The 27,244-nt window shown below is 45.6% G+C and overlaps 1 protein-coding gene across 1 annotated transcript; it reads right to left on the reverse strand.

Moving 5' to 3' along the window:
• Nucleotides 1-289: 289 nt before the first annotated feature.
• Tnfsf8 (TNF superfamily member 8) lies at nt 290-27,244 on the reverse strand. Its single transcript, XM_027949418.2, has 4 exons — nt 26,768-27,244; nt 17,287-17,329; nt 5,492-5,563; nt 290-4,076 (listed from the first exon to the last, which is right to left on the reverse strand). The coding sequence occupies exons 1-4, from the start codon at nt 26,960-26,962 to the stop codon at nt 3,682-3,684; spliced, it is 705 nt and encodes a 234-aa protein (XP_027805219.1). The 5' UTR covers nt 26,963-27,244; the 3' UTR covers nt 290-3,681.

Genomic DNA, 27,244 nt, shown 5'->3' on the forward strand with positions numbered 1-27,244 from the left:
CCCCAGAGTGCCTTGGAAAGGCAGGTTTCAAAGGCACACACCATGCTGGATTGTAAATTGGCACCTACTGTGGGGTCCGGTAAATCACATTAGTACTCAGGATATGAGTTTTGAATGGATGTACACAGCAGAACAGTAATTAGATAGAAAGAGCACTTCAGATTCCAAAGACTCAGCTCCTGCTGTGGGCTTATCCCCTCCATAGTCATGGCTAAGACAGCAGCTTTGGGATTCCATCTATATTTTTTCCAAGAATATTTTTGCTGTCTAGAAAAATGGCAACAAGGGGTGGGAGGTGTATAAGAAGATGTGTTTATTGCAGTATTTTGTGTAACAACAAAAACCTGTAAGCAAACTAAATGTCCATACCTAGGAGAATGGACCCCCGATGGTGTATTCAAACGGGAGAACAGAGCATTTAAATGGGTGAGCTAGATCCACATGTAGAGTAGATCTGAAAATTCCAATGTTACATAAAAATGCAAGTCGCAGACTATTATATAAGCATGATATCATTTATTAACATTCTAAAAATCACACAAAATTGTATTATGTGTTCCTATGGGAAAACAAATATAAAATTACGTAAGGGAAAGACATACACATACACGTCTGGGCAGTGGTCATATAACCTCTGGAGAGGAAATTGAGAAATCGATGGAGGAGTGGGATTTTAACTCTCTATGTATTCTTTTACTTTAAAAAGAAGCAAAAGCAAATATGGCAAAATATTAATAGTTATTAAATAAGCTGATGAGGAATGGAAGAAATATTCTTTTCTGTTCTCTTTTTAATTAAAAATAAATATAAGCATATATAAGTCTTGCAATTCCCAGAGCAAGAAACAGGCTTCCTCCCCTGAACTCAGGTTAAGTAGATGACCTATAAAATAGTGAGTAGGAAAAAACATATATATATATATATATATATATATATATATATATATATATATATGCATATTAATATATGTCTACATATACACAGATGCATATGCACATGTGTATGCACACATACACACATATGTACATGAAAGGTCACAGGAGAACTCCAATAAAGTCTAGTGGGGAATTACAGAGATAGGATACCAGATTCTGGGTTCAAATTCTAGCCAGGACTTGACAAGCATCTGTTTCCCACGGATAGGAATTCCACTGGGCTTAGCTGATGTCTCAGGAGCATACCAGAGAGGACACTTGGCTGACTTCTGGATACTTTTAATTAAAGGGTTTTTTCCCCCTGTGCTGGAATAGCCAGTGTATTCCAGGGATCCTGGAAGTCTCATCTGTTTGTGAATCTGACCACCTTCCCTCAGCTCTGCCTCTGTTTAGTGACTATTCATATTGAAACCTTTCTGGGCACTGGGCCATTTTCTGAGCCACCTTTTGTGTGACTGGGGGATTCTGAGGAGGAATTAGGTGGTGCAGTTATGGGAGGCCTGGCTAGATGATGGGAGGCCAGTTGAAAAAAAAGTTAGTGAACATGGACAAGGTCATGTGATTTTTTTTTTCAAGGGCAGGTCTACCTTGAACTTGGTATTGTTCATCAACTCACCATCACCTTCCTCTACATGTTCTGCAAGTATACTGTGTGTGATTGGATTGGGTGTGGGAGAAAGAAAGAGGGAAGGGTCTCTAAGCTCAAGTTGACATTTTGCTGTAGAGGCTTATATTTTAGGTAGCCTGGGACCTCAGTTAGGTAAATGATTTGTTTCACTTGCATAGATGGTGTCATTTGGCTATAAAATTCCCAGGGATGCTTAGTCCTCCAGAGTAACAGAATTTGGTTTTAATCATCATGAGTCCTATATATGTAGACTTTGACTTATTGATATTTATATTTATTTATCTATCTATTTATTTTTGTGCCTTTGGTTTTCTGAGCATTGTGTGGCAAATCAGATTAAGAACCACTCATTGCATGAAAGTCAGTTGGTAAAATGTGAAAATGAATTAGGAATGAGAGGGAAGAAGATTTGCTTTGTTTATACACAATTAGGTTGAGTGTACCTTTTCAAGAATGCATTCATGAGTGTATACTATGTCAAAATATACTCTACTGTCATGTAGACCTAAAAAAGAACAAATTAAATTAAATTAAAAGAAAGAATGCATGAGTCTGTCCAATGGAAATTCACGAGTCCTAACCCATTAGTGTGCAACTAAAATGCCAGATATCCCCTTATTCTCTAGCTTTGTGTGCCTCTCTCTTTTAACCATGTGCCACTTGGCTCACGGAATTCAATCCCTCTTCCAATGCCTGCTCCTCCCTCAGAATCTACTCTTAGAAAGAGTTGAAGAGAAAGGTAGGCTTTACTGAATGGTTCACAGGGGTGACCTATGAGGAGGTGGACAAGGCACGCTGCTCAGAGAGGGACTTACACTTTCCCCTTGGTCATTTGTTTTTTCCACGTTGCTCTCTATCCATACCACAACTGCTGCGGTTTCCTTCTTCTTTTTGCGGGGAGTGGTACCGGGGATTGAACTCAGGGGCACTCGACCACTGAGACACATCCCCAGCCCTATTTTGTATTTTATTAGAGACAGGGTCTCACTGAGTTGCTTAGTGCCTCGCTTTTTGCAGAGGCTGACTTTGAACTCGTGATCCTCCTGCCTCAGCCTCCTGAGCCTTTGGGATTACAAGCATGCGCCACGGTGCCTGGCCTTCTTCTTCTTCTTCTTTTTTTTTAGACCTTTTCCCTTCTTGAAAAAATGAACATTTGCTCCACTCTTCTGTGCAGCAGCAGACGGTCTTCTTTTCTCACTCAACTCTATCCTCAGGGGTTTACACTTCCAACTCCGATGTTTGTCAAAGTCCTCCAACAAATAAGGCGCTCTTTCAAAGACGATGCGGGAGTGTCAAACTTGATGTAGCTGGAGAACTCTCCCAGCTGCTCAAATCAGGTCAGGAGGCTGCCGGGCTCCTACGTTCTCCCCATTTCCAGCGTCACCATTGTCTATCAACAACTTTGTCGGGACTTAAAAGTCCATCACAGAACTGATTTTCTAAGGGTTATTTGAAGTATAAAACAGCCATATATCATGCAGGAGATGACAGCAGCTGTTTCCTGGCTAAATGACCATATCACCTTGGCCATTGTAGGCTGGTGGGGTGTTTGCTGAACACATGGCATATTCTGCAAGGCAGGTGAACATTGTCCCCACATTCTGACTTGCTGGGATGACATGCAGTCAGATGTTAGTGATACCATCAGTTCATACTGGTAGGTGGGGCCTTCCTTTGGTTGGGACCTTCCAGATCTCTGCCTGGAATTTCAGCTCACAGGTCTGATCTTCTGAGGTGAAGGAAACTTTGGAGAGATTCAAACCAAATCCCCTAATTTTTCAGATCTGGAGTCTGAGTTCCAGGAGGGGAAAGCATAGCTCAAGGTTAAATAGTGAATGAATGGTTGGGTTGGGGCAACCCACTCCCTTCCGAGGCCCAGAGAGTTAGGGCTCTTCCCACCATACCACACTGCTTCCCTGTCTTCTACCTGAAAAATACTTCCCTTTTTTAACCCTGGAGCTGTATCTTCCCAACAGACAGAAGGAGACGTATACTACTTAATACCCTTTGCGAGTTCAGTCTTGTTCTAACATTTTCTTTTTGCCCAAGTGTTGGGACGAACGGATGAAATACTGTATGGTAGAGAGTCGTTTTCTTCTGCAGGCCAAGAGAAATTTCTCAGTCTGAACCACTGTATAAGAAAACAGATAACACATTCTCAAGAGGAAAGGTGTTTGTATCCACATACTGGAACTTATCCACCATGACTGATATGGTGGTGTTGACTGGCAAGTAGTCCAGCAAGAATTGGGAGAGATTCTGGTATATGTTTTTGGTTTGTATTCCAGACTCGCACACTGTTACCAGGGCCTGTTTTTTGACCTCTGTGTTGACGAGGAGCTCCAACTTCAGGTCCATGGAATGATTTGAGCATTGAACCAGAAACTGCAGCTGGCAGATGATGAAATACCAACCTGGGAACTGGATCACCAGATTCCCATCCTGGTATCTGACGCCATGGACGATTCCATCTTTGTTCCAAGACAACTTGGTATTGTTGAGATGCTTGGACACTGGAAAGTATAAAAAAGAGAATTATTAACCACATCGAGGGTACAAATTAGAACACTCTGTCTTTGTTCAAGGTTCCCATTTAAGAGCCATGTTTTCTATCATGTTGCCTGATGACCCAGCCATCTGAATATCTTTCATGTGACTCCTTCAAGGGTCTACTTATTATTCAAGGTACAAGTAGAAAATTACCTCTCTTCCTTTCCAATGCTCAAAGCTACAGGGCCACAACACTCACAGTAGTGCACTCTACCTACTATGGAATGTTTCCCCCGTCACCTATTATCATATTATGTTATGATGTTATGATTATTATCTTTCCCTTTTTAGACTATAAGCTCCTTGGCTGTATTCTGCAGAAGGACTGAATGTCATGTCTATTTATCATGAATGAGCAGTTAGTGTGTGACTACTATTTGGGAGAGATTAAGGAAAGTGTCAGAGAAAGGACATTCTATACTGTGCAGTTAAGAACCAATTCAGGTATCAAGTTGTCCAATAGACTCTCCACTAAGATGTACCCTTTATCTGATTATTTGAATTTTTGAATGTCCCTTCTTTCCAAAGGGCAGCCAAACATAATTGCACAGGCCCCTCGGGTGTACAGTAAGGGGCTCTGCCATCTGGGATTTGTAGAAAAGCAGAGAATTAGCAGACCCTCCAAGCTGACATGTTTATGTCAGAAGCCAAGTCTCTGGGTGCTAACAGATAAAAGCCAGCACTGACTGACAGGATGCCTTTTAATTGCTTATATACTTTTCCTTTCAATTTCATTGCAATTCAACTGAAAGGTAAGAACTAATCTATGTGCAAAATTGAATTTTTAAAATGAGCAAAATAGCTATTCAGAGAATCCTGGCCATTTCCTCCATATCTCATTCTTTTGCAGTGTAAGTGCCTCTTATTTCATTTATCAGGAGCCTCTTACATGGCAAAGCATTTTGCAATATGCAAATAGGCCCTGTGCCAACATGTTCATTAAGCTGTCAATCTGGGGACAAGACAATTTTGTGGTTCCCTTGTGAATAACTTTATAGAGGAGAGATTAGGAGCCGGGTTCCTTTGCATTAGGAAAAGAACTGTGTACTTGGCTGAAACTGGTAGGTACTTGGGTAGAAAGGGGTGATGGTGGGGGAGGTGGGGACAGGGGTCAAAAATGCCTCCAGAGACAAGGTAGGCAACATGAAGGGGCTGAGGAAAGAGGAGACTTGTGGCTCTGGAACTCAACACTCTCTCCTGTTCCCCAAGGCATTCAAATTCAAATGCTGAAAGGTCTTGTGTGCAGGCAATCCAGAACACGCTGCAGGTCACACTGGGCCAGCCGTTGGCCTCTAATTGGGACTTCTGCTTAGAAGTTGCTGAAAGGCCACAGGAAGTGGCCTTCATGTGGCTGGCTATCCTGGATTTGGCTACTGACCTTGGAGGTAGGCCCATGACTTCTTGAAAGGAGCCCTTTTCAGGATACATAAGAGGTCTTCTGAGCAATTTCCTAAAAACAAGGAGATACACATGAATTGCCTCTGCTGCTCTGGACACTGAAGTCACTGGATCTTTTCCCCTGACCCTGTGATGGGGACAGTTACTGTTTTGCTTCTAAGTAAAAGGAAAACTTCTTTAGTTCTTATGCTGTCAAATATCTCAGAAGTTGTACTTTTCTAAAATTTATTTTTATTGAGGGTTTCCTCTTTGGCTTTTATAGGAGACTGTAGAAGGAATATGACCTGAATTTCCATAATGTGCCAGAGGCCCTTCTCATCCTTCCTCATACTTTACCTTGTGTGGTCTTTGTATCTAATCCATGAAAGTGGCCTTATTAAGTGCCTCTGACAGTTGAGAGAATCCTGGGGATCAGATCCATTGTCCTAAGTCACTCACCAGGTAGTGGCTGTCAAAATTTGAATAGTGATACTAATTATTTCCATCTTACCTGCTGCATGCATGTAGGACCCTGCTCTGTGTATTTTCACCAGTGTTATCTAATCTTGTTTTCAGACTAACCCTGCAGAGTTATCCATGATGCCTGAAGATGGTCAATGATAGACTCAAAGTCAAACAAGTGTGAGGAAATGCTGACATTCTCCATGTCTCTCTGACCAAGTTAGGCCACGTTTCCTATTCTGGGCCATTTTGCTAGACGACAAAGACAAAACATCTTTTTACTCAATTTTAAGAAGGAAAAGGATTAAAGATATCTTAGCAGGAGCTTCCTTGACAGGGAAAAACAGCAATTATGGCATTAAAGTATTATGGTGTTTAAGAAATTTATTTTTTAATATTTTAATATGTTTATCAGAGATGATGGATTAACTCTTTCTTATTATAGTAATCATTTTGTATGCAAAGAAGTACCCAAATATTTCCTGCCAATGGCTTCCTGGGCTCTCATGGACTCAACTTATTTGGAACAAATCTCTTCTCTTCTCTTAGCCTCCATTTTCTACTTTGTAAAACTGGGAGATCTCTAAATGGACCTTGACATCATTTGATGATGTCATCAGAGATGACCACTCAGTCCATCCATCAGAGCCCAGGAAGCCATTGACTCATCCAATGGGGTGGACACACCCTGGTGTGTTTGCTCCCTGAGTGTTCTATTTGGGCTCACAAACTTCTCCATTGCCCTCTCTGCTCGGGCCTGAGAAAGTCCCTGCTGGCTTCTTCAAAGCTCTGTGGGGCCTTGAAGTGGCTAGAGTGAAGCAAAGAGTTCCCTCTGCTGTCTGAGCCGGTTCACTGCTGGAGGCTCCCCCAGCTGGGGGCCCTTGATCCACAAAGAGCTTCTGGCCCAAAGCCCCTTTGGTGGCAAGGGCTGGTGGGCCAGCTGCAATCTGGGCCACGTGCTTCTCTCATCCCTCAGCCAGAGTGCGAGTCCTCTGCCACAGCCCACACCCACACTCTTGGGTGTGTAGAATCAGAACCACAGCACGGAGAGCTGCTTGTTCTCCTTAGAGGTTGTCACCTTCATGAGACAGTCCCCTGGCCCAGCCTCCTCTTTGGGGCTGAAGAGCAAAAAGGCAGAAGGAACTGCAGGGAGGTACGTCTGCCCAAATCTCTGCTTGGAACCCCTCTCTGACATCTCCTGTCTGCATGACCAGGCCTGACTCCTCAGCACGGCCTTTGTAGCCCCTCGTGTTCTGACCTCTCCAGGTTTACCCCCCACCTTCGCCCTTCCCTTTTCACTCTCTGTCCTCCTACTTATAATCATCACCATAACAACAGCCGGGATAGTAATATTGATAACAATAACGAATGTGTGTGCAATGATGGCTGTTTTCTAGGTACTCTGCAAAGCACATTATGGAAATTATTTCACTTAATTTTCATGAGAAATTTCCATGAGACAGTTAGCTGATGGCAGGGTGGAGGATCAAACTCGGGCTGTGCAGACTCGAACACCTGGGTGGCTCCTGACTTCTCTATTGGAGTTTGGGTGCTAGGTAGCGTTCTATTCCACCTTGGCACCCGCTGTTCCTCTACCTGGAATCCCCACCTCCCTCAGGCCAGTCACCGTGGGAACACAACCTGGCAGTCACGTCCTCCAGGAGACCTTCTCTGCCCCTTGCTCTGTTTGCTTATTTTCCTGTAAACACTCAGGGCAGAGACTACTATTTATCCATCCCCACTGCCCTGACCAGGAGAAGCCCTGTCAATGTTTGTTGAATGGAATCATCTAGTTCATCTCTTTTATTTCCCTTGTGGAGACCAGTTCAGTAGGATGGATGGAGGAGGGTGTTTTTCCTCCTTTTCCTCCCAGGGCTGGAATAACACAGGCCTCATTCTTCCAAGGGCTGCAGGTCAGAGGAGTCGGGAAGACAAGAATTGTGCCTGAGGTGAAGTCAGCATTATCAAGTCAGACACAGGCTCTGCCACTGGCCAAAGGGCCCCTCTCTCCTTGACACTTGTGACACCTGCCTCAGGTGAGCTTCCACAAACCAGCCAGCCGTGGCCGGTTACAAGCCCAGGCTTGCCCCTCACACATGCAGGTTCTTGGTTGTTGTTGTTTTTCCCCTTTGTTCTTCACATGTTTAGTGGGGTGACCTCAGTTGTGATTCTGAGAAACCCAAGGATGGAAAAAAAAAAGCCCTTATTTTGAAGCATTTGCATTTCCTGGAGTCAAATGGCATGACGTAGTTTAGTTTTTCTTAAAGAGTGTTTTAGATGGCGTCTAGCTAAAGGAAAAACACAGCTTCTTTCAAGAATGCTAATACCAACCGGGCTCTGTGGTACACACCTGTAATCCCAGTGGTTCAGGAGGCTGTGGCAGGAGGACTGCAAGTTCAAAGCCAGCCTCAGCAATTTAGTGAGGTCCTAAGCAACTTTGTGAGACCCTGACTCAAAGTTAAAAAAAAAATAGAAATTAGAAAGGGCTGAGGATATAGCTCAGTGGTTAAGCGCCCCTGGGTTCACTCCCTGGTTCAAAAAAAAAAAAAAAAAGATATTACCAGAGCAAGCAGGACACCAGAGGGGCTATTGAGGGTGAAGAGCAAGTCCCCAGAGGAGGGCACAATCTCTGTTGACAAGGCTGCCAGCAGGAAGACAGTGCAGCCTGATCTCTGGGGTCTAATCACTAAGGCTCCAAGTGGAAGTTGAGGAGGTGAAATCTTGAGCTAAAGACCAATGCCACTCTCATAGCCATGTGGTTGTGGAAAGACCTACATGAAGGACACCCAAGTTGTGCTCTATATCGCAGAGCTGGATGCTCAGGTATTTGACCAGTCACGGCTGTTTTGGGGGTTGTGAGGTAGATGTCAAGAGCTAGATAACATTCTGTGGATCGTCAGCCATGTAGCTTGTCTCCTCATCACCCTGCGGGTCCATGATAGGTCTTTCTTTTTTGGTATAAAAACAAGAAGGAGCAACTTATCAAAGGATAGGTTTCTTCATGCAGCTGGAACCCGGCAATGTCCCTAGAGTTTTGAGGACTGGGAGCGTGCGCAGCAACACATCTTCTTGTTTCCTGCTGGATGTGATGTCTGGAGGAGGTTTAGTTTGAAAAATCAGAATGTGAGGTCGGGGAAATGAGAACTGTCTACAGGGAGTGGCTGAATCGATGGCCTGGGAGTGAGCCTCTCAGAATTCCTCTTTCTGGGCTCTTGTGTCCCTATCTAGATGGAGAACAGTGTGGACTGGGATCAAGAAGGGACTCTGTAGCTCTTTCTGGTAGGCTGTGTGGTCTCGGCTGTCCCCTGCCAGGGCTGCTGTGGGGGTCAGGGGCTGGGCACAGAAAGTGGGCCCCATTTCTCTCTCTCTGTGGGCATATTGCTCAGCCCACGGTAGGAAGCTGTGTTCACACATTCAAATTTTCAGATGCCAGAAGTGATAGAAAACAGAACATTCTAGCTCTGGGGGCAATCTAAATAATGAAGAGTCTGGTTCTGTTAGAATTTGCATGTTTTTTAGAAATGGAAGTTCCCTGAGAAGGCACCTGGTCCATTTGCTCTCATTTGCTCTCCAATGTCACACCCCTAACAAGCTGGTCCTAGTTCACCCAGAGTGAGTGACAGAGGCAAGGCCAGAGCCCTGGGCTCCACATTCCTTTTGTGGGAATATTCGGTCTTTCAGATAACCAAAGAACTCTGTGAATTCCTCTGAGGATCAGTATCTTCATATGCATGGAGTTTACATGTTGGATTTTGTTTCCAAACTCCTGCCTCTTTTAGAGAGATCATGGACTTTCTGTGGCTTTGGAAGGTCGGTGAGAAAGATGTGCCCAGGAATCCCTACTGGCCAGTTGCACAGAGTAGAGAGGGAGAAACAGAGATTGCTCAAGATGGTTGAGAGGATTATGCTCTAGAAGATCAGGATTCTGGCAACCTTGAACTAGGCCCCACTTTGAGATATAGTATGAGGGATAGAGAGGGATACTAGATGTCATATTCACGGAGGTCCTAGATTTAGGAGTGGGAAGACTGAACCTAGAGACACTGAGAGTCTGGCTCAAGACCCCACAGTAGGTAAATGGCAGAGCTGGATTCAGAACACAGGGCTCCTGACTCTCTGTCCAGGGCTCTGTCCCTGTCTTTTCATTATTCCATGGAGCAGGGAGAGTGAAATGCAGCCACCACAGACACTGGAACTGAAAACTGTCGAGACAGCTGGAAGTGCTGGGCAAACAAGTTCTAATGAGCCTCCCTGGTCCCATCTCTCCCTGGTCTGCATGCCAGCAGATGACTTCAGGCCTGTGTGCTGGACCATGCCCAGTTGCAAGTCAGGGACAATCAGGCTTCCAGAAAGATAGACACTGCTCAGGGAAGCTCTACATGGCAAAAAACAAAACAAAACAAAACAAAAAACCATGCAGCTATTCCACCAGATGGTGCATGGTCTGAGTGCCAAGCCCCTTCCAGCTCTACTGCACTGCTGACATAAAGTCAAGGCAGATACTGTGCATCTCAAAAGAGAGCACCTGGGTTCAGGACCAGGCTTTGAGCTTTGGGCCCATCACTCCCCTTTTTTGAGTCCCTCTTACTACAGCAGTAAAGCGAGGATAGTAACAATCCATGCAAACGTAGGCAGGTTTGGGCAATGCAATGAGATTAGATATTGAGTAACCATCGGGGCATGTGGCCAGAGGAGCCCTCTGTAAATATAGCTCCATTCTCCCTTGTGCTCATTTCCTTGTTGTTACAGTGGCACAGCTTAGCAGTGTCATTTAGCAGAGTGATTTGGCTAATGAAATGCTTGTGAAAGCGAACCTCATGACATTATCTGATGGATTGGAGTTTCTCAATTAATTACGAACCTAAGTGTCTGAGGCCATCGATGCTTTTAGGAAGGTGGGCAGAATCCTCCTTTCATCTGTTGAAAACATTTTAATCCTTTTAAGCAAAGAGATTATCCTAATGACTCTGCACTTTGGTTTCCATCTTCCTAGGAGACTCTATGAAGAGTCTCAACAGTGACATCTGGAGGAGTCTCCCCTTTCAGTGGAATTTGGGATCCAGGTGAATCTTTAACCTAAGGCTCATTTCAAAGGGCTGCAGCTGGACCATTTCCTTGATGCCACCAGGTCGACTTGTGATGGAGAAACGGGCTGCAGGATGAGCCGATTATTAAACAAAGGACAACCAGATAGGGAATAACCCATTCTGGCACACTTAGAATTAAGCACATAAACAACAGCCCATCGACACAAATCCCCTGAAGATTCTCTGGAGTTCAATCCTCACCTGTTGCAATATATAAGATAAACCTCTCTGACTCTGGATATTTTCTTGGAATTTGTTTATACTAAAAGCATCGGGAGTGTTTAAGAAGCACCTTAGAAGTCTTGAACTTAGAAGGAAGGTGAGTCTGAAATCATATAGTGAAAGCCGCTAACATTTTAAATAACATACAGCCCTCCGCCCAGCTTGTTTGTGATGCGCAAGTACAGCAGCATGTGGGAAGTTAGGCTTGGGGTTGGGTAAACTGGTTCAAATCCCACCTGTGCTACTTACTAGTTGTGTGACTTTGCACAGGCCACCTTTCCTTTTCCTCAAAGTGACAGCAATAATAATCCCTACTTTAAGAGGTGGCAGGAAGGCAAAGTGAGATGGTGCATTGAAAGGAGCCTGGTGTCTTCCACCAACACTGTAGCAAACAGTGGCTGCTCTCACTCCCGGCCCAGGCTGTGCGCGGCTTGGTTTGCAGACACTCAAGTGGACCAGCCAACTTGAGTGACGAATCTCATGCAACCAGCGGGAGGAGTAGGCCTGCCCTCCCTTCACCCCTCAGCTTCCTTCCTTTCCCAGGCATTTGGATGGTGAACCCTGTGACTTCCCCTCAATTCAGAGACTTGTGATTTTTATGTGCTAAGTTCAGATTCAAATTTTCACGTCTTTCATGGACTTGCCTCTTTTCTCCTTTTTATTTTCCTCCTCTTCCTCTGCCCCCACCCCCTTGCCTTCTCTGCATCTTGTTTCTTCTTCCTCCTCTCTGTGTTTGGGTGTGGGGATTAGGAGCAGATGACTGCAGAATGCTAGGTGGCCTCCTGGGACCCCACTGCACTGCGTTCTGAGTGGCTCATTTATTTCCTAGTCATTTCTTGGACGGTGATTCCTGATTTCCATTAGCGCTGCCTTAAGGTAAAGACGGCAAGGTCAAGGTGGGCTTTAGTGAGGAGGTTTAAGGAAATGGAGAAGCAAATGGGCTCCTTGTGGCCTGTGATGATGGGAAAACCAATTTACCCCCTGAGCAGGAGCACTGCCCCTTGCTGTGAAGGAGGGGAGGGTAGGAGGAGGCTGCTGCTCCCCCACCTCGCCCTGGAGGGGCTGCTGCCACCTGGATCCTGGCCATAGGGCATCAGAGATAGCTGAGTATTGGGGAGAAGGTGGCCTCCCCTGTTCATTCCCCTTATTTCTTTCTGGGTGGTTCATTAGGGAGCCAACCTTTCTTGGTCTCTTTTATTGTCCACATTTTCTGTTTAGCACGGGGAGAGGGGAGGAGAGTAGCTTGCCGAGCCCTGTAAATGCTGTCAATGTCGGCGTAGTAACGTGGTCAAAGAAGCCCAAGATGTGTCTTTGATTACGGAAGGTGATACTGGAAGCCAAATCCATCCCATGTTTGGTCACCTGGCTCAGTCCCCTCACCTACACTTCAGAAATGGGGAATCCGACTCTCTGAGGAAAATGAGCTACTTCCGACCTTGGGAGTGGAAGGGAGGTATATGGATTCCAGTCTACTTCTCTGTCCTTGGTGCCTGTCTCCAGGGGGAGACAGACATCAGGCCAGGGTAGGGGTGCTCTGAAGGGGTAGTCAGGACCCACATCTGTTCTACCTACGGGTTCAATTTCCTTAGGGCTTTGGGGAACCCCAGGGTATAGAGGCCTTATGGTATTTGCAGGAAAGACAAATCCCTCCCAACTGACAGGCAGTCAGGATGAACTCACCCCAGTCCCCCACTGTACAAACCCACATGTCCCCAGTGGCCCTCTCTGCCCCAGAACTCAACAACAGCGGATATGCTTCAGACACATGAGAAGAAACAGCTGGGAAGCAGGTGTGTGGGGTGTGGCATTTCACCATGCAGTCCTGGCCAAGCACAAGGCTCAGGCGGGATTTGAGGTCTTGCCCCACTGCTTGCTTGCTGTGAAATCTTGGCTAATTCAGTAGCCCTCTCTGTGCTCCTATTTCCTTACACATAAAAGAGGGCTAATCATTATCCCTGGGGTCTGAAGGAGTGAATGAGCACAGATTTTAGTCTGTCATAGATGACCATGGATGTCACTACTTTCTCCGTCAGGGCCTCCGACTGCTGCAGTGGGAGAATATAAGGAGGCTGTCTACAGAATTCCTCTAGTGCAGGTTCCTCTAGAACTCTTTGGGTAGTGAGGTGTTTTGTTATGAAAAGACCCAGAGAACCCTGAGAAGGCCTAAGGGTGAGCCCAAAGCATCAAAACTGTTCTTCAAAATAAAGTCAGTAGAATTTAAATTTCTGTAGACTTTGTGAGAGGAAGGGGGGTGTGCAGAAATAGGGAGAAAGATATAAAAACAGGTGGGAAGGAATGTGCAGCCCACGTGGCAGGGGACTGGGCCAACAGGAGGGGAGCTAGCTGCTCTTGGAGGATTCCCGGTGACTGGAGAGCTGGGGTCTTACAGAATGGAGGGTCTCACATTCAACTCTGCATGGTGTGCTGCGCTGGGCTGGAATACTCTTCTGCCCTGCCTCACATGGATGTTCTAGACACAAATGTGAGCTGCCGTTGGGACTCTGGGCAAATCAAGGCCAATGTGGCTGTGTTCTGTGATTTGGGCAGATATGCCACATCCCGTGCACAGGTGCGATTCACAATTCGTGGAAGCAGAAAATCAGAACCAGAAGTGGCCAAAGAGAAGCAAAATCCCGGATGTCTCTTTACCCCAGCTTCCTTGCCTCCAGGCTGCGTCTGGGATGAGCCATTTATGTGACTGTGTAAGAGAGGAGTGGACCCCGGGCCTGGGATGTAGGCTCAGCCAGGTGGCAGCTGCAGGCATATTTGCAGTCCCATTCTACCCTTGAGGTAGCTTTGTACAGGAGTTATTGTTAACTCCATCTTCTAGATGACAGACTAAGACCTACAGAGGAGAAGAGCATGGGACAAGGTTCTGTTCCCAGGGCTCTTCCTGGCTCCCAGCTCCACCTGAACCTCTGGAATGGTCCCTGAGTCCTAAGCACAGTGGCAGTGGGTGTGAGGTGACAGTTGGCTGGGGCTATGATGGCCAGGGATGGGAGGCTTGTGTTAGGACTCATTACCAAAGCAGCTGTGGTTCTCTGTGGTTTCCGGGAAGCTAAGCGTATCCCGTGTGAGGTTACTTTGGCGTGTGTACAGCCCTGCAGACCAGGCTCTGGCCACTTCTGGTTTCCTGCTTATGGTGAAAGATTTCCAACACCCACTATAGCAAAGGGCAAGCTTACACCCTTGCCCTCTCTAGCGACAAGCCTCATGTGTCCCTGGAGCTTCCTCCCAGAAATTTCTGGAACATAATTCTCCTCTGCTTAGCATGTCTTGAAATGTTATTTTGTTTTGCTTTGCTTTATTTGTTTTCCAAAACATGCAATTTGCTGCTTGTGCTGGTTTCAGAGCTTCTTGGGGGAAGGGCCTTGGCTTCAGATTCTCTGTAGGTAGTTGTTAGACATTTTTTTTTTTTAATCTTTACATGTTGGATGAGAGAATCACAGTCTCAGAAAGTGTCCAAGCTGAAAGGACTCATTCAGTTCATTTAGAACACTGTGTTTAACTACAGACGAGGCTTAGAGAGTAGGAAAAACCTGCCCAGAGAACCCACACTGCTGGGGTGGAGGCCAGGTTTGGAGCCCGTGACTTGCCCCATGGTGATAATTCTTTCCACCCAACCCTCCTGCAGAGTTTGTAGTTTGCCAAGCTAAGGGAAGTGTGAACTTGTAAGCATTGTAAGCAGAGAGAGTCAGAGACCACACTCAGCAGATCCCTGGCATCTCAAGGGACATGGGGACAAGCCCTGGATTCTCTCATTCTTGCTCTGCTACTAACTCCTTGAATGGTCTTCACACTGCCCCAACTCCTTGGGCCTCAGTTCTTTACCGGTACATGGAATATTTATGGGTGTATTAATCCCCATGTTGCTTACCCTCAGGGTTGGGACAGAAGCCAATGCAAAGGAGGTACAGAAGGTGTCACAGCCCCAGTGGGGATTATTATTAGATATTTAAAAATCTAGCGTCAGAAATATGAAATTGTAAACTGAGGTTGGTTTTGGACCAGTGCCTATTCTGATATTACCAATCATGGCCCAAGTAAAGAGTCTGGTCGACATTTCCCAAAGTTTTGGATTTTTATGAACCAAAAAAATTTCGTCCACAAATGAAAATCCAGAGACCAGTGTGAAGCAGGAAGCTTTTAAAAAATTTTGCCTATTATGATCATTAAAGCAAAACAAATGATTGACAGAAAACAAACCAAGTTAACTTGCACCTGTATGAACTTGTATTTGTAAATGAAAGGATTTTGAACATCAAAAAAACGTGAAAAGGACTCATTCTCAGAGGAAATGTGCCCTTCATTAAATGTCACTGGCCATGCAAGAAGGGGCTAATGGTCCTTCTTTTTCCCATTCTCCTGGGGACTAAGGCAAACTCGTGGGGCCAGAACCACTGGTCAGGGTTCCTGGTTCGGAAGGCTGTGATTGGAGCGTCCACATGTAAGGGAACTGAGTGGTGGAATGGCTGAGGCTTATTGCTAATCAAAACTGCCCTTGCCCTTGAGACCATGTCCATCTTATAGATCTCTACTTCCTCTCAAAAATTGGAAAGCCAGTTTTGCTTGGAAAATCTGGGTGGAGGTGGAGGTGGTGGTGGAACCGGGGCAGGGTGTAGGGATTACACATGCTTAGGGTATTTCTTTCTTTGCAAATCTCCACAGGAACACGGGCTACAATTTAACGGAGGCTTCTCACTCCAAATCCTGCACTGTTTCCACTACAGGGGTGAGCAAACTCAGCTCCATGGGCCAAATCCATCTCGTCACCTCATTATGTAAACATGTTTTAGGGAGTGCCAGGCCATTTGCCTGTCAGTCTGACTGCTTCATTACTGGAACCACAGAGCTAAGTGCAGAGATGGTGAGGCTCGTAAAACTAAAATACTTACTAGGTGCACCTTTATAAAAAAAAAAAAAAAAAGCTTTCTTACCTCTGCCTTTGCCTTGCTCCTTTTTACATTGATTTACAGGTATTATGGGAATTGGAACGTCATGCTAAGTGATTGTGGCCAAGACCGAGACATTGTTCACAATGCTGTAATTACTCATATGCCTGCAGATCCAGAATGCTGGTCTGCTGGGACCCTTTGCCCCTACTTTCTAAATCTCTAGGTGAAAGACAAGGTCAAGGGTATCCTGAAGGAAATTCCAAGTGTGATACTGTGGCATGAGGAGCTGTTTCAGGTCATCTGTGTCCTCTGGTCCCCAGGTCCCTATCCTGGTGTCTATGATGACTTCACCCCTTTCTCTCTTCCTTTTTCTCTGGTTATGTAGCTGTGCTTGCGATCCAGTTCTAAGGTTACAGGATGGACATGTGGGTTAGGGACACTTCACTTCCCCTCTCCAGGGCTTACTTTTCCTCCTCAGAGCAGTGAAATCCTTAGTCAGATGATCTCAAGGCTTTTCATCTTCAGGGTTAACTGAAGTCTACATGTTGCCTCTCTGGGGCTGATAGAGGCAGTAATTCCAGTGATTGGAAATGAAGAGAGAGTGAAGAGAAAGTCTATTTGCACAAATCCTCAACTTCATTATGAATTTGGGCCATGACCAGTTATTTAAGGATTATTAGTGCTGGTTGCTGTGCTATGCAATTTACGGACAGGGTCTGATCGGCTTCTCCAGCACCTCAGTGACGTGAGTGCTATTACTTCCATACGAGAGACCAGAAGCTGAGGCTCCCTGGGGGACTGAGATTCACACCCCCATTTGCACAAGGTAGGGTTTCAAGCTGGAGACACAGCAGTGCTTTGTATAACCTATTGGCATCTGTACCGTGGCCTATGCCTGTTGCAGTTTTCACTAGTGGGAATGTGGCGAGCTGGTGGGAGCTTGCATGGATGAGACCCTTGATGGGGCCGCCTGGGGGTGATCGAGGTGCACCAGCTCAACCCTGAGCTGCCCCACCCGCACCCACTCTCTCTCCTGTGGGCACCATCCTAGCCTCTCGGCTGGGTGATGGCATCTTATGGTGTCGTCTGGACGGTTTGCGACAATCTTACTCCTAATGCCAAGCTCTTACCTCCTTTGAGGGGGAAGTTGTCAGGCGGGCTGGGAACGGAGTCCTGGAAGAGAGAAAAGGAAAGCCCGGGATGAGAACGACATTCAGTTGAAATCATTTGTTGCCGTCTTTTCCATTTTGGTGGTTGTCAAAGTACCGTGCAAATTAGAACCCCTCCATTTGACTCTTCCATTTTAAAAACTCCATCTGCTGACTTAGTTTACAACAGGCTTCTTACCATTTGCTTAACCACCTGCCTGTCAGAAATGCAAGACAAGGACTGCTATCCACACTTCCCAGGCAAGAAGCGTGGGACAGAACAGGTGACACAGAGTGGCTGGCTCAGGGCCACCCAGTACGATTGCAGGGCTCAGGAACCACGATTAGAGCTCTCGCCTGCCAGTCCAGCGCTTCTCACCCACCCCACGTGTACTAATTTTTTTCCCATGGTTAACATAAGAACAATCAAGAGAATTGTATAAATATGTGGTTATTTCCCATGTTTGATTCATTTGTGAAATTATGCTATAAACAAACCTGGAAGGCACATTTCTTTCTCTCTTGTGGTTGGAAAGTTTGAATTAATTGAGTGTTTATATGCCAAGACACCGTGATTAAACTGGGTCCCTGCCCTCATGGATTTATTACAAGTTTATGTCCTACTATAACATACTAATATTTATAAATATATGAAATAAATACAACTTTGTATTATACATGCATTCAAATGTATATTATTCACTATTTAACAAATATAAACTTATGTAAATGTTTACATAAGTAAGAGGTTTGTAGAAGCAGATTGCTGAAGGAGGGGGCCCTGGGCTGGGGCTAAAGAGAGACGTAGTTCAGGTGCTCTGAGCTAATAGTCCAGAGAAGTGGACAGGCACCGTTCTCCCCCAGTGAACATCTCAGAGACTTTTCCCTGTACTGCCTCTCTTCTTCCCCTGTCAGCCATGGAGACACCCCTTAGGTTTTTGCAGAAAGGACTGAAGAATCCTGTTCATTTTACACCTGCATGAGTTGAAATCTCCTGCAGTGCATTGAACTGAAATATTAATAAAGACCTACAGAAGGAAAGAGAGAACAACACTGGGGGGAACAACTTCCTAAATTCTACCAAAGCAAGACTTCAGCAGCTGTACAAGTGTCTAGGGTGTTTTATGCCACCATGTCTCAGGAATGCAGTCATTTGCCTTCCGTGGACACCTAGTTCTATGACAAATGGATCTCTTTTTCCCACTCTAGTGGTGCTGAGTCAAGGATGTGTCTAGTAGTCACAGCCTGGGCATCTCACTGATCTGGGGATGGAGAAAGTCAGTCTGAACTTTTGTGACTCAGTTTCTCAGCAGAAAGGAGTTGAACTTGGTCTGGAAGGTTCTTCGGTCTCCACTGAAATATTCTATGCCTTTTTTTTTTTTTTTTTTTTTTTTTGGCCTTAGTTGAAAGCTCTTAATTGAACTAAGAAGGCTTTTTGTTTGTGGTCGCTCAATTACGTATGCAGTGTAGGAAAACCTGACATAACAAAATTCCCCTTGGTGTTGCCTCTGTGACAAAACAACCACCATTTCAAAGTTTGATACACAATTAACTTACTGCCAAGCAGGCCTGCGGGTTAGTATGATATGCAAATGAACGAAGAAAAACATTTACATGTAAATGTGGCGCTAACATGGTTGACTTCATCAGCCACCCAGGGCCTATCCAGGGTCCAGGAGAGGATGTTAGAAGAGCAAAACCAGCAGAGCCGTCCCAGCGGGGGAGTGCTAGAGAGTCATCCATTCAACACACACTGGGTGGGCACCTGGCCAGTGGTAGGTGCTGTTAGTCATCCAAGGACACGCTATGGATATAATCATTAAAGCAGTCATTTAAGATACACAGATATATAATTAGAAAGACAACTTGGTGGCAAGAGCTATGGAAGAGAAAATCAGAGTGCTTAAAGACACTGCTTCTCAAACTTTAATGTGTGCACACATCACCCTGGGATCTTGTTAAAAGGCAAATTCTCGTTCAGCAGGTTTGGGTAGAGCTCGGGATCCAGTATTTGTGACAAGCTCCCAGGTGATGCCCACACTTCTAGCCCATGAAACACAGTTGGAGCAGCAAGGCTGTAAGAGGTAATGTCAGCAGGAGGGCTGATCAGGAAGGAGGCATCAGGGAAGGGCCTGCTTCTCTGACATCTGAAGGCTTCCTGGATGCCTAACTCCAGACGGGCAAATGTCAAAGGCAAGGCAACTTGGTGTGGCAGAGGGTCCTGTTGCTTAAACCTTCACCCAGGGCCCGGGGAACCCAAGACACAAGTGGGACTCTCTGTTTTGAACAGCGCAAGATCTCTACAGCTCCCCTGGCTGCCTGTGGGAGACAAGATTAGGGAATCAAAGCCACAGATGAACCTAGACATCTTAGCCCATCCAGCTGATTGGCAGGGGAGGAGGCCAAGGCGCTCAGGAGCCAGAGGCAGGCAGATCCTGCCCTGAAATTCTCCCCTGTACCTTCCACTGCCCCAGGAGAGATGCTGTCCTCAGAAACCAACCACGGGGACGTTCAATGCTCCCAGTTCTCCCCTTGCACAAGCACTCTGCCTCACATTCGAGGTGGAGACGGGGTCTAAAGAGATGGTGAATGTTGATGTTTGTTGAAGCTGTTTCTCCCCAAGGCACCACGCTGAGTGCTGTCCATGCCTTCCTCGTTGGCAAGGTGTCCCTTGTCTTGGAGTGTTCTCCCAAATCTTTCCTAGGGATTTCCTGGCTGAGGAAATGCCATCTTGTCCAGACCAGTGACACGGTTTTGAGTAAGACAGGTCTGACCCAGATATAACCAAATGAACCCTTGCCAGTTGTCATTTTCAGCTCCATTGAACAGCTCGGGAAACTCCATCTCCATGGTTACCAACCTGCTACGCTGCCTTGAGCAGACTTCCTCTTTTTATTATTATTTTTTTCAGCCTCTGTGGAAGTCTCATGGGTGTCCCAGCAAAACTTAAGATCTCTGTGTGTATGGAGGAAAGAATGGTCATGTTGAGCCTGTTAGTCCCCAGGCGAAATGACCCCCTTCCCAGCCATTGTCTCTGCTAGAGTGCCTTGTAATCCTTCCCTCCAGTGGATTGGAGTGAGATGTTGTACATCAAGTGTTAACAACTGCTGAAGAGTGGTGGCTATTTTGGGGACGGCCTTTTGGGGTGCTTAATTTTTCTAAATACTTAGAAGGCCCATTTCTTTTCACAGAGCAATGATGTACGGGTGCAATCAGCTCCTAATTTTGCTTTTGACACAAAATATCCTCTGTGACTGAAAATGACCAAAGACAACTAATGTTTGGAATATGATAAGGGGGATTCCATATCCCCTTCCTTCTGGCCTCACACTGCCTCCTAAGATGGGCTCTGGCTCATGGTCCACGAGGATCACTATCATTTTCAAGCTGACATGAATAAGCACTTAAGGGGGCTACTCCTAAGAAAGAACGCATTATCTTGTTTGCCCTTGACCTTGACCCCGAGAGTTAGGAGTTGACCATAACTTACAGAAGTGACTTTATGAAAACAAAAGGTCCAACAGGTGATAAATAGCAGAGGATGGACCCCAAATCAGATATGTTATTTTGAGGGTACTGCTCTGCGTCATAGGGCAGGATACAGCTTCCAAGATCCACAGGGAAAGTGAATGGAATCATATCAAATCCCCAGGGACAGGGGTATTTTTCTTGAGAGTCCCTGGTTTTCCATGGTCTGTGAAAGTGGGGATTGGGCCAGAATGTGCTAAAAGTGCGTCTCCCAATTGCAAGGATTTACCATCATCTGGGGATTCTGGTTCAGTAGATCTAGATGGGGCCTTAGGTTTTGAAGTTCCAGTGAGTTTCCAGGTAATGACAATGTTGGAGGGGCACGGACCATACCTGGAGTAGCAAGGGCTCGAAGATCTTACTCCATGGGCAGTGAGAACACTTGTGGTCTTGAGAGAGGACCTTAGGAGACGGAGCTGGATTGGGGTTCAGATATGGGTCTAGGAAATCTTTCTTGTCTGAGGATGGAGCTGCCAGGCTGGCCTCTTGGTATCTTCTATCAGTACTTTTAATTTTGTTAAGGTTATTTTATTATTTGCTTTTTGCCATCTACTCTATCTCTTGCTGCTTCCCTGTTGAGTCTGGACTGACCCTGGTTCTGGCCCCGTCAATCCTCTCTTCATACCCAGTTTTGCCTGCCTTTGGGCTGTGCCTCTGTTCACTGGTCCCATCTAGAATACCCTGCCCACTACGCCTGCCAGCATCCTGCCCATGGAGAGCTCCACTTTACAGAAGAAGGTGGAAGGAAGGAGAATTGGGCATCCTTCTGCACCCTCAGCCCATGAAGAGACTCAGACAAGTGACATCAAGAAATGACACAATTGCCAAGTGAAGAACGTTTGTGTCTTCAAAGCATTACTCCATAGATTACTTATTAATAAAGAAGAAAAAAATGTTTTACAAATGAGATGACTGGTGGCTACCACCTTCATCACCAAAACTGGGGCATCCAGATGTGGGACATCCCGACCTAGGCTTCTAGCCGCGGTACAGTAAAAAGTACGCAACATTACCTAAGTACTAGTCTTGCCGAAATATTTCATATTCCAGACAAATCCTGAACATCTACTGTTCTATAACAAAATTCACCTGGGCCCTTCAAAAAAATCAGTGTCATGAAAAACAAACAAGAAAGGGCATGATGATTGTGTACAGCATCATCTGGGGAACATTTTAAATTCAGATTTTGATTCAGTAGCTCTGGGTGGGGCCTGAGAGTCTTATGTTTTCAACAAACTCCCAGGACCACTCATTAAACAGCAACCTTCTAGCTGACAACACAATGTGACCCCAGGATGAATGCCAGGTCCCCAAATAAAATTGAACAAAAGAGCTACAGACGAGGTTTTTGGACAAGAGGGGAAATGTAAACATGAGCTGTATCCATGAGTTGCCATGAGCTCTCCGACAGTGGTCATGACACTGGTAAGTGGCAGATGGGTACTGGAGCTCGGGCTGGGGAGAGGTCACACTGTCTGTAACTTACTTTCATATATTTAAATAGCACAAATGTGACAAAGCACTGACACTTGGCCAATCTGCGTGAGAGGTTTCAAAATAGGACTTGGGGCATAAGACACGATCTAATTCTCAGAGGCTTGGCTTCTTGTTCAGTTCTCCTACAAACACCTCCCAAATCCTAAATAGAAATTATCTCCCTCTCCACTGGTTGGTCTGGAACTCAAATTCCTGGGCTTCGTTTCCTCGGTTTAGCAGAAAGTTCCCAGAAGTCAGGGTGCTGCTGTGTCCAGAGGGCTCCTTCCCTCCAGCCCGGCTTCTGGGTTGCTCCTTACAACCATTTCAGAGGATGTTGTGTTTTTATTCTTAAGTGGAATAGGATATCAGATGAAAGTTATTAGGTAAAGGGAAGCATCCCGGTGTCGGGAACGTTCAGCTCACCTCTGCATTGCTCCTGAGTTTAAAAACAACTCCCCAAACCACACCCTGGCTGCCGGCATTCGCTACCCTTGAACAGGTGCTCTGCCTCCCTCTTGGTGGATGGTGGGGGGAACTGTGAGTTTACATTTTTCTTTCAAAAAAAAAATGTATATATATTTGCTTATAAAGGGAAAGGAGGCTGCTGCTTTCTCTTTCTAGAAATTGTCTACAGTACTTAAAAATCCAACCGTCATAAGCCCTTGCTCTACCATTTGGAATGTGGCCATTTACATTTTCTCCTGGGGCTGGACTAGTCCTGTCTCCTGGTTTAGGGAGCAGAGGCACCCCTCAGGTCCAGGGTCCCAAGGCACTCTGAAATGTACGTACCTCCCTCGGCTGTAATCTAGGAACCTATCTCATGGGATTCCATTGGCTCTTGAGAAGAGAAGAGAAATTTGATGCTTTATTCTTTTGCTTTTCTGTACAAATCGTGTGAACATCTCATCTAAACTTTCCAATCTTTTCCAGCTTCCCTGTCTGCGTGTACACTTGGGCTTCCTCAGTAATCAATCAATTTTCTTACTATTTATTTTTTAGTTGTAGTTGAACACAATACCTTTATTTTATTTATTATGATGTGGTGCTGAGTATTGAACCCAGGGCCTCACACATGCTAGGTGAGTGCTCTACCACTGAGCCCCAGTCCCAGCCCATCAATCAATTTTCTTTCTTTCCATATTGATGTCAGGAGGTGCCTCTTGGGTGGTAGACTTCTATTTCCTCGGGAGCCTACGGGGACAATTTCTGTGGAGGCCGATGGAAAACATTTATTGAAGTGAAAATACATGTTCTATTCCCACCTCAAGGGATTCATTGAACAGATGTAGGTGTGCACAGAGGGCAAAAATATTCTAGAGGAAAAAAGACAAGTGTCTCTCAAGAGATGCAGATAAAATAAATTATGAGGTATTGGTACAAGACAATACTACGTGACTCTTTGAGCAGATTGAAATGGACTTCTGCATATTGATGTGGAAGGTTCCCTAAGATATATTGCCAAGTGTATAAGGTGAGCTACAGCATCAACGGTTTATTATGATAACATGTGTAGATGCTCAGATGTTTGGAAGAACACATAAGAATCTGTTCATGGTGGTTATCTAGCAAAAAAGGGGTGGGTGGTTGGTTTGGGAGGGTGTCAGAGACTTTTATACTTTTTTTTTTCTTTCTTTTCCCTTATTTGTTGGTTACTTTTCTTAAATGAGGTAAATGCAATATTTGGTAATAAATGTACTGGTGTATGTAAAGAAAAGTGCAAATCACAGACATTTTAAAGACTTCACTAGAAAGAAAGTTTGATAAACAATGCAAAAGCAGGATTTTGTTGGTTTTGTTCAAGGCTATATATTCAGTTCTTAGAAAAATGTCCCATACAGAATAGATGCTCAATAAATATTGGTGATTGAAACTAAATTCCTCCTTTGTCTCTCCCATGGAGCTTGACCTTAAACTTATGAGCTCTTTCAAGCCACGCCACGTCCCCCTGCCCTGTAACAACTTCTCTCCTCCAGTCCTTTGCTCGCCCACTGCCGCTGGCCGGGAGCAGCTTGTCCTCAGATCTCTTTTCTCCACCCATTTGAAATTGTTCATTTCTCAAGTGGATCTGGAACTCCCATGTCCAGCGAGGTTTCCTTAAACCCGCTGGGGAAATGCCCTCTCTCCTTACCTGGGGTCTTATGGTAACCTGTGTCCTGCTTTGTTACATGTTATGACTTAGCTGTTCTGAATAAGGTCCATATATGTGCCCTTTGACCTAGAATTGTGATTTCTTATGGCAATAAAGCCATCCTCATGCTTTTATTCCCGTGTCCCCAGCCTACTTAGAAAGTGCTATGTGGCCACCAGCTTCTTCCTCTGTTAGGAACAGGACTGGGGATCTGAGCTCCCCAGGTTTCTCCTTTGACTTCTTCCCCAGAGGTCCTGTTGAGCCTCTCACTCATCTAAGTTCCACCGGATTCTAAAGTCAGTCCTCATTCCCTCTTGCTATGGATGCCTCCCTGGTCACTCAGGCTCGTAGGAGTCATGCTTTCCTAGTTCTCCTCACAGATAATGTCTGAGAGGTTTACTGGAAATGACGTGTGTAAGGCATCCAACACTCAATATTACAGCTACTGTATTATAGTCCTTGATTCAGAAGCCAGTAACTGAGGTTTCACAGTTAGGAAATCACAGCGTAGAATCAGATTCCAAAGCGCACCTTCCCATACCTGAACAGGAAGGGTAAGCCAAAGAAATAGGTGTGCAAGAAAAAGAAGTCCCCAAGAGAAGAGGGTGACAGAAGCTTTTCAGTACTTTGGCTGTCCACTTCTCATGCAGCACAAGCCATGGACTCTACTGCTCTCTCAGGTGGCTCTGCTCAAGCCCTGTCCCCTCTCAGTTCCCCATATTTTGGATTTTTTTTTTCAAATAGGCAGAACGATCCATCGCATAGAAGGAATGGATCCATCCATTTCATAGAAGGAACCAATATGGCTTCAAGTTGGCTTTGTATGAAGAATATTCTGGAGCTTTCTGGCTTCACATATCACCACTGCCACCTGCATCCCACCATCTCCACCTCCCATACCCCAGCAGCTCTACCAGCATCTTTACCTAAGGAACTTCTTCCGGCCCACTTCAATTTCTTTTCCCTGGCCATTACTATAAAACAACTCATGTCTGGTTTATTCCAAATTATAATGGCAGAAAACGGTAGAGTCAATGCCAAGGATGTTTTTAAGAGTGTTTCTCTTAGTTGGTGCCAACAAACCCCTTAAATGATGAGTTTTACAAACTCCACCATCCAAATCAAATAGAGTGATCCCCTTCTTCCCACTTTTATGGAGATCTGAGCTTCAAAGCTTCACTTAAATCTCCAAGCTTGGTAACACTTGAGAACTAACAAGTGGCAAAGCCTTTTGAAGCCCAGTTCCTTTTAGCAACTGATAAGTTACAGGGCATCTGGCCTGAGACGGCTGAAGGAAAACCAGAACAAATTCTGGAGGATTGCATTACAGCGGGAGTTGTGGAGTCATAGACATGGTTTCACTTTGGCAGGATGTCATGTGTGTGGGTACAGTTCTTACACTACCTAAGTACACAAAATCTTAAAAATTGGTGAGCCACATCCTCCATCAGTGTGGTATTTTCTGTACGCTACGTACTAATGGATGCTCAGTTGATATCAAATTTCTAAAGTGTAAAGGAGCTTTCTCCTTTATCCCTTCCACTTTCAAGAACAGATCTTTCACCACTTACTGCAAACAAAGTAAATCTCCCGAGGCACTTGGACCCTGCACAGCGTGTGCTGGGGCATCTCAGGGGAACAGGTATTAAAAACATTTCTCCTGGTTCTCTGCTGTTTCTTATCACACCCTCAGCTCCTCAAAGCAGCGGCTTACAAGGAAGCTTTCGATTTGTTCTGTGGTTTTTAACGCTGAAATGCCCAACACGCTCAGCAACTCAGCTCTCTGGCTTGTCTGCCTTCCTTCTAGAACTTGGCCTCTACATTTAGCTCCTTGTTAACAAACAAATAAAAACAACAACAACAAAATCACCTGGGCAATGGATGAGGTCTCAGAAACCTCAGGAACATTTCAGCTGAAAAGATTGAACCTTGGAATCACCTAGTACCAAGCCAGGCGAATGTTCTAGACCAGGGTTCCCGACTGCCTGCTGCTTCCTTCCTTCCTCGATCCCATGGATCTCTGGCTCAGCAGGATTTAAATGCTAATTTCTCAAGGCCAATAGCTCTTTCCACTCTTTTGGCTCATGTGGGTCTGGAAAGTTTTGAGATGATGGTCCAATAAAGTTTCTCTCAAAAATCCAAATTATTTCAGGGAGCTAAGTTCCTGTTTCTTTTCTCCCGTTTTGTTGCCCGACACAACCCATAGCTACTTTGATTTATTTTTCTTTCAAACTTTTTGTTCAGTTTGCTCCCAGAGTTCTTTTTTTTTCTGGGTGAGGGGGAAGCTGAGCTTCAATCAAGAAGGTAAAGCAAGGAAGACCGTCCACTCACCGTCCTCTGAACCACCAGCACCATGATGGTGGCCACAGTGAAGATGAGACACAGAGCCAGCGTGGCGGTGGTGAAGCAGAAGTAGTTGCGGGTCGTGGTTCCCAAGTGGCTGGCCACGGGTTCTGGCGGCACGTGCATGGCTGGGTCTGGGCCAGGGGCTCCGGGGCTGCGTGCTCGCTGCAGCCCTGGGTCCATTCTTTATATAGGCTGCCCCGCATCACACCTTATCTCCTCATCTGATCCGGTTCAGGGCCCATCTCTGTTCCAAGAAGGATTCTCCCCCTGCATCCTGGATCATGTGACTTGGAAAAAAACCTTCACCGGCTTCCTGGCGGAGAAACTCTTCTCTGGGGGCGTGAGGCGAAAGGCGGCAGCTAGGGTGGGGGAGAGGTTCATTTTTCATCGCCCAGATTAATTTGAGTGCAGAGAAAACTGTCGCTACAGAGAAGGTGGCTGATGTCAGAGGGTGCGTAGGAA

Source organism: Marmota flaviventris, chromosome 13, assembly GCF_047511675.1.
Source record: "Marmota flaviventris isolate mMarFla1 chromosome 13, mMarFla1.hap1, whole genome shotgun sequence".
In the NCBI taxonomy this organism is placed as follows: Eukaryota; Metazoa; Chordata; class Mammalia; order Rodentia; family Sciuridae; genus Marmota; species Marmota flaviventris.

What these genes read in the sequence shown, in the direction of transcription:
- Tnfsf8 (XM_027949418.2), bottom strand. Translation starts at nt 26,962, where the DNA reads ATGGACCCAGGGCTGCAGCGAGCACGCAGCCCCGGAGCCCCTGGCCCA. An exon ending in TGCTGGTGGTTCAGAGGACG is followed by an intron (nt 17,330 to 26,767) that starts GTGAGTGGACGG and finishes TCTCTCTTCCAG; the next exon opens with GACTCCGTTCCCAGCCCGCC. An exon ending in CAACTTCCCCCTCAAAGGAG is followed by an intron (nt 5,564 to 17,286) that starts GTAAGAGCTTGG and finishes CCTTGTTTTTAG; the next exon opens with GAAATTGCTCAGAAGACCTC.